At 57.9% G+C, this 10535-nt stretch overlaps 1 protein-coding gene across 2 annotated transcripts; it reads right to left on the bottom strand.

Annotated features, from left to right (window-relative positions):
- Window positions 1–319: 319 nt before the first annotated feature.
- On the bottom strand, window positions 320–9951 carry GMIP (GEM interacting protein). Of its 2 annotated transcripts, none has more exons than XM_065931387.1 (21): window positions 9819–9951; window positions 8745–8829; window positions 8171–8246; window positions 8001–8058; window positions 7597–7722; window positions 7440–7504; window positions 7221–7328; window positions 6709–6789; window positions 6453–6623; window positions 6226–6363; window positions 5685–5872; window positions 5331–5437; window positions 5171–5260; window positions 4782–4859; window positions 4555–4709; window positions 4149–4337; window positions 3915–4052; window positions 3616–3812; window positions 2899–3286; window positions 1225–1291; window positions 320–1092 (listed from the first exon to the last, which is right to left on the bottom strand). In XM_065931387.1, the coding sequence occupies exons 1-21, from the start codon at window positions 9835–9837 to the stop codon at window positions 719–721; spliced, it is 2898 nt and encodes a 965-aa protein (XP_065787459.1). In that variant the 5' UTR covers window positions 9838–9951; the 3' UTR covers window positions 320–718. The 2 variants fall into 2 exon arrangements, with proteins under 2 accessions (XP_065787459.1, XP_065787470.1); XM_065931398.1 differs by lacking the exon at window positions 9819–9951 and adding an exon at window positions 9402–9763.
- Window positions 9952–10535: the final 584 nt, after the last annotated feature.

Genomic DNA, 10535 nt, shown 5'->3' with positions numbered 1-10535 from the left:
CCTGCCGGGCCCACGCTTGTGGCGGCCGTGGACTCCCACGTCCCAGAGCACACAGCCCTATTGTCTCGGTTATCTGCACTTTGTTTTAAGTGTTTGATTTCACAGGACTGGATCGCATGCGGAGCTCTGGGAGGGCCGGCCCGTGTGACTCAGCCAGGTGTCCAGGCACAGCCGCTACCGCCTGTACGTGCTCGGGGGTGTTCTGAGATGAAAATAAGAGGTCTTTGGCTTCTGTGGTCGGTGAAAATGAAGCGGAAGGCTGCTGCCTCACCGACCTCTCCTCTGTCACCCTTCCCCAGCAAAGAAAGACACTCAAAGATATAAAAGACACAGTTTATTCAGAGGCCACCAGACCCCAGGCACCACCAGGATGCTGAGTCTGGGTTGCCACACCCTCCAAGATCTGGTCACTTGGGATCAGCTAAGGAGGCAGACAGAGATGGGGGAGTGGCCACAACCAAAGTAGCAAAAAGCACCCCTGTCTCAAGGATCCCATGACCTATATTGACCCTGAGTAACCTCTGAACCTGAGTGGCCCTGATGCTTGACATTGACCTATGTTTTGTAGAGGGTATCCTGGTACCGCCAAAAGGGTTTTAGTTCTCTGCTAGGCCATGTAGTCTTTCCTCATAGGAACTCTCCAGACACCCCATTTAACTCCTGGGAAGCTGGGCCCATCTTCTCAGTCCTGGCCTTCTTGATCAGAGCGCTGGAATAGTTAGAAGTGGTCCTCGGCCTCCTCAGTTTGGGGGTCTGGGCAGCAGGTGGCCTGGGGCACAGACTCACTGTGCAGCTTGGAGAGTAGCCTGGCTGTCTCCTGGGTGATCTCAAAATGCTTGGGCAGCGGGGTGCGGCGCAGAGGGCTGTCTTCACGGGTGCTGGCGGCAGGGCTGGGTCCTCGCCTCCGCAGGCTTCCGTGGGGCACTGATGTGATGGGGGTCTCCTCGGACAGTTTGGAAGCCACCAGGGCCAAGCCAGACAGCTGGTGGGTGACAGGCCGCACACCTCCCCGGGAATACTTCACTGGCTGGCGGCTGAAGTGGCCACGGGGCTGTGTCCCCAGGGGTGAGTCCTCAGGCCCTTGGTTGGACACTGTGGGATAGGGTGGTCAATGCTAAGCACCCCAAAGTCCTCTGGATGCCACCCTCCATTGTCATCACTAAGTCCAGCAACCCCAGGGCAGGAGCAACCCCAGAACCCTGGGCTCACCTCCAACACACTCACCTTCCCCTCCTTCATTTTTGATGTCTTCGGTTATTTCCTCTTCCTGCTCACTCTGCAGAGTTGAAATCTGTAAGAAGAAACCCAGGAATGAGACCTCCAGCAATAAAATCCCAGTTCTTGGAGACTCTTGAACCAGCAATAAAATCCTAGTTCTTGGAGACTCTTGAACATGCCAAAGCTCCTCTTTGCAGTTTTGTTATTTGGGGAGAGATGATGCCCTTAAGAGCGTACTGCTTGCCCTCCTGAGAAGAGGTGTCATTAATCTCAACTGTGGGCTCTGTAAGGTGGGAATGCCTTTGTTCAGCAGAGGTTGTTGGTAGTCATGTCTGACTCTTTGTGACCCCATGGACTGTAGCCCACCGGGCTCCTCTGGCCACAGGATTCTCCAGGCAAGAATACCGGAGTGGGTTGCCATTCCCTTTTTCCAGGGGATCTTCTCGACCCAGGGATCGAACCCAGGTCTCCCGCATTGCAGGCAGCAGAGGACCAGCCTGGAAAGTGACAGCCATCTCTCCATTAGGAAGGGGTGAACTACTGATCTCCATCCTGCTATACTTTCTGCAATTTCAGGCCTGCTTTTTTAGCTTATCTGTGTACCTTTTAGTTTGTCCTTTAGCTAAATGCTAATAGCAGCTGGGATGCTCTCTCTGTGTCCTGAGCACTTTCTGAAGTTCTGAGTCCCACACCTCACTCGCAGCCCCTTTCCCAGCTCTGGGGTGCTACAGGGGAGAGCCAAGCTCTCAGGAATGGTGAGTATATCAGGACCTGAGGGACAGGAGGACTCCCCTAACAGTCCCATCTCTATATGGTTTTCACTAACAGTATGTACCTCTTAGGGCAATTGCTGTGTAAGCTCACCTGCACTGTAGGTATGCAGTCAGTGGAGGCTTGCACACTCCTCTCTGGCCTCACTTCCTACCACCTTCCCCTCACTCATTCATTACAGCACAGGGCTGTGCCCTGAACACACTAGGCATGTTCCCACCTCAGGGCTTTTGTACTGGCTGTTCCCTTTGCCTGGAACACCCTTTCCCTGATCCCCATCTGGCCTGCTCCCCCCTACATCCTTCTAGTTTTTGATCGAACTCATCTTCTTCAGGGGACCCACCCACAGCATCCTATTACTGTTACAAACTGCCCACCACCTCTCACCTTGGTGCCCTTGACGTCTCTGACTTTACCCAACCCTTTCTTTTCTTTATAATCATCACCTTGTAACATCCTATATAAGTCTGTATGACTTTGTATCATATATCTTGTTTATTGTTGGTTTTTTCCTCACTAGAAGGTAGGCTAAAGCGACTTAGCAGCAGCAGCAGCAGCGGAAGGTAGGCAATCAAGAGGGTGGAGTCTGACTATTTTGCTCACTGATATATATGTAATGCCTAGAATAATGCTTGGCACACAGTAGGTGTTCAATAAATATTCTGTTGAAGGAATCAGTAGTATTCATGTTCGGATCTCTGCAAGGCTGTATCCTGTTGTTATTTCATTATTTCCCACCTCTCCATTCCTTACTTTTCCTTTCAGGATGAGTGCAGAGTCAATAATAAAGGAGGAAGGGAATGAAATAGACATTTTAAAGGGGAAGGAAGAAAGGAAGACAGGAGAGAGAGTGAGAGGATTGCATGGAGAGAAGGCTCTCCCCATGTCTGTGGCCCAGCAGGTTCCTACCTCTGGGAGCGTGGCCTCGGGATGCTTCTCCAGGGCATTAAGGAGCATGGCGTCTGGGTCCTGGTCTGAGGCGAGGGATGAGGGCAGGGGGTCCAAGACAAGTTGTAAGTGTGGTGGCTGGAGGCTGGCTGGGAGGGTCACAGGGGGTGGGCTGGGGTCTCGGGGCAGGGGCTCCGTGGCCAGGAGGAGCTCGTCAGCCCCGAAGATCTGCTCATAGTGCACAATGAGGAACTCGATGAGCTGAGCCTGGTGTGCGGAATCCAGCAGACAGGTGATAGGCCCGGCACCGGCTGGCCCTGGACCGTCGGGCAGCCGCAATAGCGTCGGCCCAAATACAATGCCCAGGTTGTTGGCAGACATCTTGTTGTCCTCATACTGTGCAGCCACCCTGGGGACAGCAGGAACAGAAGGATCAGGGCACAGAGTGTCTGATTACTGGTCACTGGGTAGGACCTGCAAACCAGGCTAGTGGTGACTTGCTCAAGTCATGGGTAAGAGGTCCTGGTCACTGTTTGCAACCAGCAGCTACAAGCCTGGAGGTGGGGGTCAAGGGTCAGCATCCAAAGTCAGGAGCCATGTATTAAGTTTCAGAGCTCAGAAAACACATATGAAGGTCAGAAGTCAGTGTCAGGGGTCGGTGGTCCCACGTCTAAGGAAGGCGCAACAGTCTGAGCCTCAGGTCAGAAGTCATGTGTCAAGACCAAGGACAGTGCACACCTGAACAGATGGGCCACGAGGTGCCGCAGGGTGTTGTAGTTAGAGTCGGGCAGCTGCACCAAGAGGGTCTTCAGCGAGCGGATAACCTCAGGGCTGGGGCTGGGGGTCCCAGGGTCGTGCACAGGGTCTGCATGCAGGGTCTTAGCCAGAGAGATGAAGGCATCGTAGAGGTGGAAGGGGACCACGGGGTCAGTGAGCTGGGGGTGGAATGGCAGGGGGGATATGGGTGTGGGTGGGCTGCAGAGGGTCCTCAGCCTGAGCCCATCTGGCCCATGAGTCCCAAGCCACTGAGCACCCACCTCCTGGAGGAATCGCTTGAGAACGCTCGAGACATCATGAGGTGAGTTCCCTGACAGGTCAACCAATGCTCGGCCATTCTCAAAAGCCTGGCACAGCCGTTCCACGCGGACCCTGGACCCGCTGACCCGATAAATGCCCTGCAGGGCAGGGGTGGGAAGTGGACACCCGGCTTGCAGTCTGGCCATTGAGAGGGCTGGGTCACTACTGGGGGTAGTCAAAGGTCAAGGGAGCACCTGCACATTCAGCGCACGCTGTTCTATCTCGGCCGTGCACCTGGTGATCACAAAAGGCACCTCCTCTGGGAAGTCCCTGGGCAGCTGCAGGAAGTTGACCCCAAAGAGGGGAGTCCGGGCTGGTAGCCGCTTATGTCCACAGAGGATCAGCAGAGTCTCGAGGCAGCGCTTGTGGCAGGTCAGAAAGCACTGAGGAAAGGTCACAGGGTCAGGAAGGTCATCAGGGTCCGTGGGGGAAGAGAAGGTCATAGAGATCCTCAGGGAGCAGGGGGTTCACAGGGGATCATCAGATCAGGGCAGGTCACTCATGGCAAGGTCTTAGGAATCTCAGGTTAGGGAGATGCCTGTGGTCAGAGAGGTCACTGGGGGTCAGCAGAGGTCATTAGGTCGTCAACCCAGGCCGTACCTCCTCGCACTCTGACCCGCTGACCATGAAAGCCTCACACTCTCGGCACTTGGCTGGGCCCCGCAGCCGCCGCAACCGGTGGGTCTGGGCCGCGTTGGATAGTATCCACTTCTTGAAGGGGGTCCCTGGCCCGTTCTCCAGCCCATCTCCCAGGTCTGCAGGGAGGGAGACAGGGTCAGAAGTGCTTAGTCCATCCCCAGCCCACCTCCACCTGCTTCCAGCCTCACCAGGATCTCGCTCCTCAAAGTCATCTGAAGACTCGGTGCCTATGGATGACACTTTTACCAGCCGCCTCGTGCCAGAGCCTGGAGTCAGGTTACAGAGGTTGAGGGTCACAGAGGCAGGCTAAGGAGACCTTCCTGGTCTTCAGCCTTCCCAAAGCACCCATGGATGCCCTTGGGGAAAGGGTCAGAGGTCAGGGGGGTCAGACAGGTCAGGGGTTAGGGGCTGAGGAATAGGTCAGTAACCTGGGGGTAGCGGTAGTTCCAAGTTGGATCAAGAGAATGGGTCAGAGGTTGAGAAAATAGGTCAGGGATGCAGGGTAGGTCAGAGGTCAAAGAAAGAGGGTTTGAGTCTGGGGGTCAGAGCCTGGCCAGGGGCCGGAGGATGGTCCCACCTGGACTGGAAGTGGGAGAGTCCTGGGAGCGAGACTCGCTGCCGCCGCCCACGCTGTCCACATCACTGCCCACAGCGGGGCCCAGGGCTCCTAGGGAGGGATAGGTCGGTCAGGCGTGGCCTCCCCAGCATCGCTCCGGCCTGCCCTTCACTGTACTCACCCTGCCAGCCTGTGCCTGTGTCCTCCCAAGGGCCTGGCTCAGCTGCACTCTCATCCAGCTGTGGAGGAGGTGCTCCAGAGAGCTTCTTTCTTGTGTCCAGAGGGGAACTGAGAGGAGACGTTGGAGGGCTCTGATAATCAGGAAGCTGGCCTGGGATTGACATCACCCCTGGCATCCCTTTTTAAGACCCAACTTCAAGGACTTGGGTCTGCAAGCCCTTATGGCCATGGGCATCATGGCCCCCAGTGCAGTAACCCCAAGTTCCCAGCCCTCCCACGACTAGGACAACCCTACTCAAAGGCCTGGTGCCGCGTCTCCCTGGCTTCCCATCCGACCCTGCTCCTGGGGACCCACCTGTGCGTGAACTCCTGGAAAGAATAGGCGGCTGGCGGGGGTGGTGGGGGATCGGGCCCTAGCGCCCTCACGAACTCTTGGTATCGCTGGCCAGGCTCGAAGGGCTTACAGCACTCAGCCAGGGCGGCGAAGGCGCGAGGGCCACGCTCTGCCTGAGCGCCTCGAAGCCCGAACAATCCCAGGGTCACCTGCGGGGCGGAGCCCGCGTGTGAGAGGGGCGGAGCCCGGGAGCCTGGGGCGTGGCCTGCCCCTGAGAGACACCAGCTCGGTCCAGGCTTGGGGGCGGGGCAGGGCAGTGGGAGGTGGCTGAGGGACCGAGTTTGCAGCTGGGCTAGGGGTGTGATCAGAACCCGGGTGGGTCAACCTCGGGGCAGGACCCCTTGAGTGGGGCCGAGAAAGGAAGTGCTGGCAGGGTCTGGGGGCGGGAACTGGCTGTCCAGAGAGACGGAGTGAGTCCTGGTGCCCCGGAGGCGGTCTAGGGGCAGGTGAGGCCCAGCGGTGCTAATGAGCCTGGCGGGCAGCTGTCGGGTCAGGGTCTCACCCGCCGGAGCACTTCGTCCCCCTGCAGCACCAGTTTGCGCACGTGGGACACGATCCGCTGCTTGGCGGCCTCCAGTTCCTGTTGCCGCGCGTTGGCCTCTCTGACGCAGGCCTGGTACAGCGCTTCGGCCTCCTGTGCCTGGAGAAACCGAGGCAGGGAGCGTGTATGGAGAGATGCGTGGGGCTGGGGGCGCCGAAGCGCAGCGGGGCAGGGGGCGGAGTCCCCACCTTGGCCTGAGCCTCTTCTCGAGAGCGTCGCCGCCGCTCCTGCTGTTTGTTGGGGCCCGGTGAGGCCTGGAGAGCCAGATCTTCGGGCGACACCTGGGAGCGCACCCGCAGCTCCTCGCTGCGCTGCATGTACTGGAGCTGGGCCCGCCGCAGCGCCTGCACCGCCTCGTTCTAGGGGCGGAAGAGGGATGGATCTTCCGGCTTCTTCTGTCTCCTCCCCCAGCCCGCTTTCCCAGCTTGCAGCCCTAGGCCTCACCATCCGCTTCTGCTCTTTCATCCACTGCTCCTTGAACTCCTTCCGCCACTTCTCAATCTCAGTCCGTTTGGCAGCCAAGGGCTGGGAAGGATGGGGAATGAGGAACGCTGCCCAGGTTGCTTGGTCATCCCATTTACCCGGGCCACGTGGCTTTCACCCGCGGGACCCTTTTCTCCATCTGCACTCTCTCCTGGGTCTTCTCCCCCAGATTTGCCCTCCCCCACCCCGCTGGCCTCTCTGCAGAGTCTCGGTGGTCACCTCCATCCTTTGGGTCTGGAGCTGGGGATGCCAAGGCTCTCTTCCTGACTACACTCGGCATCTCGCCCCATGGCCCGCAGACAAAAGCACAGTTTTGCAATCGCGCAGGAAGCCTGGTTTGAATCTCTGCTGGGTAACCTTGGGCAAGTTCCGCAGCATCCCTGGTCTCTGCTTCCTCATCAGCAAATGGTGCTGATGGTAATGATGCCTCCCCGGATGCTTGTAGAGAAATGATGCATGAAGGACCCCCTCACCTGGTAGTAATCTCTTTTCTGCTGGGCTAGTGTCTCCATGGCCAGGCTTCCTAGGCTGAGGTCGTGCTCCAGAAACAGGAGGTAGATATACTGCAGTGACATGTGGCTCTGCGGGAGGGGAGAGGCAGCTGGTGTTAGAGGATGCTGAAGATCTAGGGGGCATCCAGCTGGGATTCTGGAGGGGTTGGGCTCTGGGGGCCAGTGTCTGCTCAGGGCTACCTGCTGCTGGATTGACACCTTGCCAGCCTCGGCAATCTTCATGATGCTTTTGGCAAACTCCAACTCTGGGGGTAGACGACAGGGGTGTGAGTCAGGCGGGGTGCGAGCACGGCAGGGCCCAGGGCAGGGCCTGGGGCTGGGCCCGAGGAGCCCTCACCATAACTGGCTCTCTTCTCGGTCCAGGCCAGCAGCTCCTTGACGTAGCGGCTCCAGGTCTTGGCGTACTCCAGAGCTGCATCCACGCCCCCCTTGGTTCGGATGAGCCGCAAGTCCAGCTCCTCTCCTGGGGCAGATGGGTGGACCTCTGAAACTTCACTGAGCCCTCAGACCAGACCAGTGAACCCTGTTCTACATCCTATGGCTTCTCCAAACACTCCCTTGCTTTTGCTTTTTTGCAGTGTAGGTTGCGACCTTACACTGATTCTCCACCGAGACTGGAGCTCCCTGAGGACAGGGGTTCACGTCTGTTGGGGGCACTGCCACGTCCCTGGTGCACGGGACAGGCTGTTGATGATGGAGGACTCCTTTGTGCCCCCATGCTTCTGGTCCCAGAGCCCCTACCTGTAAGGGGTGCAGGATCCTCTGGGGAGGGGCCACTCCAACGGCTGGTCTCACTGGCCTGAGAGGTGGGGGGAGACAGCATTCAGGAACATGCAGTGCAAGCGCCTCCACCTTCCTCAGTCTCTCCTCTGAGGCCCCCTTCTCCCTGTCCCCTGGGTCCCATCTCTCACCAAAGTGGCTGTGGGGTTCTTGTCAGGTTCCGGGTCTCCTGAAATCACAGTATCTCCAGCCAGCATCTCAAGAGTCCTGGGAGGTCAGGGAGTCAGGATGCCACCCTCCACCAAGTCTGTCCCACCTAGGGTGCTGGGAACCCCAGGGCAGTTTGGGGATGGTCCTAGATATCACCTCTGTGACATCTGTTGTATCTGGGGGTCCTGAGGGATGGGACTTTAGAGAGGGAAGTAAGTGAGCTTCTTTTTTAAAGAAATTTGAGATAGAATTTGAAGGATCCTGGGTAACTTTGGGGTTTAGAGCAGGATTATAAAGTTCTCCAATGTTTTAAGTGTTCACAAGGGTCACAAGAAGGATATGTGGGGCCCCTAGGATCACTCTGGGGGTTGCTGGTGGATTTAGGGGGTTGAATTTGGGGATATTCAGGTGTGTTGAGGGCCCTCTCTTAGGCTTCTTGCATTATTAGGTAAGCGCATCCAGAAGTTGCAGGTTCCTAAAGGGGCTTTGGGCATCTAAACGGTTAGTGATTTAGGGATCCTGGCAGAATTTGGGGTGACTCAGGCTCAGACTCACACGTTCCCCAGTGAGATTTCGAGGTTGTCCAGGCTCCGGAAGATGTCACTGTACCTCTTCCTGCTCTCAGGAGCCGGGGGTAACCCTTGGAGAGGGGAGTATCACACATGGGCGAACAGAAGCCTCTCTCCACCCACCACACCTTGGCAGGTTGTTTGGAGGGTGTGGATGGTGAGTGGGGAGGAGGTGGGGGGGAACAGGGGGTGGGGTGGGGGGAAGGAGGGAAAGAGAAAGGAAAGAGAGAGAGAGTTCTGGTCTCATGGGGAGTGCAGGATGGGATGGGTGTTTGAGCTGGGATGGTGGGAGTGTGGGCTTGGGTGGGACCTGACTCAGGACAGGCAGATGGACTCAGGCACAACCCAACACAGAGACCGCTGCTTGGAGAAGCAGAGACACCCACACATGCATGGGCCTAGAAGCAAAGTGAGAAAACAGATGTCCTAGATACAGCCACACTGTCTCCAGGGACAGAGACAGCTTGACAATGGAACCACATGGACCTCAGGCCAGACAGATGGAAATACACGTGGGACAGACCAGTACAGGGCCTGCGGCAGAAACACACACGGGCAGATTGAAACCCGGAGCGGCGTAAAGACCAAATGACACTCAATATGCAAATCAGAGACACAAAGACTGGTGGAAACAAAGTCGGACCTCGCCACGTTTCTGCTGCAGGCACCCCTTCTAGGGGGCGCAGATCAGCATGTTCCCCTCCCTGGGCAATGGAGTGGCCGGGTGGGGATCCTGCCGCGTTGCCCTCTCCATCAGCAGTCGTGACACCCTGCCCCCATCACAGATATCAGAAGCAGAAGCGGCCACTTCCCCTTCCTGGGCCCCCTCCCCCAGACATCCGGGGTGAACTCCTAAGGGGGAGGGGGTCAGGGGCTGGTGTCCCGGGCCCCCTCTCAGCTTGGGAGTCCCCACAGTGGAGGATTCCCGCGTCCTCCCCATTCAGGAACTCCTCTCCCAGCTCTCTGCACAGGGAGGAACAGGCGGGGACCCTCACTGATTTAGGAAGTAGGATACGGTCGGGAGAGCCCCCGCGAGGATCACGAGTCCCGGACCGCCTACCCGGCTCCGTTGAGTCCATGCTCCGGCCCTAGGGTCGCTCGGCTGGGACGGGGACTGGGAGGCAATCGCGCGCCGGCGCCGCCGGGGCCCAGCCCCGGTTTCCTGCCTCCGCCGCCGCTGCCGGGGTTCCGCGCGGCCCCGCCTCAGAAGGCCCCGCCTCCAGCCACGCCTCTGCTGGTAGGCCACACCCTCCATGCGAAGACGCAGAACACGCCCCCTGCCGGAGTGGCCGGGGGGTGCACTCAGGACTTCCTGCGTGACCGGCCGAAACGACTCCGTCCCGGCCAGGGTTTCCTCTTCCCAGATCTTTGTGGGCCCCCTAACCCCAGCATACTCCCCTTACAGTGAGCCCACACAGTCTGCCTGGCCAGAGGAGCCTGTCCCAAACGTTTCCCGTTCTACGACCCAGGGACACCCCTGCGCATAAGTCTCTTGGAACTCTGAACCCATCCTAAACTGGCTGGGGCAATGGGAGCCCCCTGGTGGTGGTCTGATGTTCTGCCCCATTCCGGTTGAATTTGAAGTCCCCGAAAGCTGAACAACGAAGAACTGATGCTTTTAAACCGTGGTGTTGAAGACTCTTGCGAGTCCCTTGAACTGCGAGGAGATCAAACCAGTCGATCCTAAAGGAAATCAGTCCTGAATATTCATTGGAAGGACTGATGCTGAAGCTGAAACCCCAATACTTTGGCCACCTGATGCGAAGAACTGATTCAT

Source organism: Muntiacus reevesi, chromosome 1, assembly GCF_963930625.1.
Source record: "Muntiacus reevesi chromosome 1, mMunRee1.1, whole genome shotgun sequence".
In the NCBI taxonomy this organism is placed as follows: Eukaryota; Metazoa; Chordata; class Mammalia; order Artiodactyla; family Cervidae; genus Muntiacus; species Muntiacus reevesi.
This window is presented reverse-complemented; position numbering and strand designations above follow the sequence as displayed.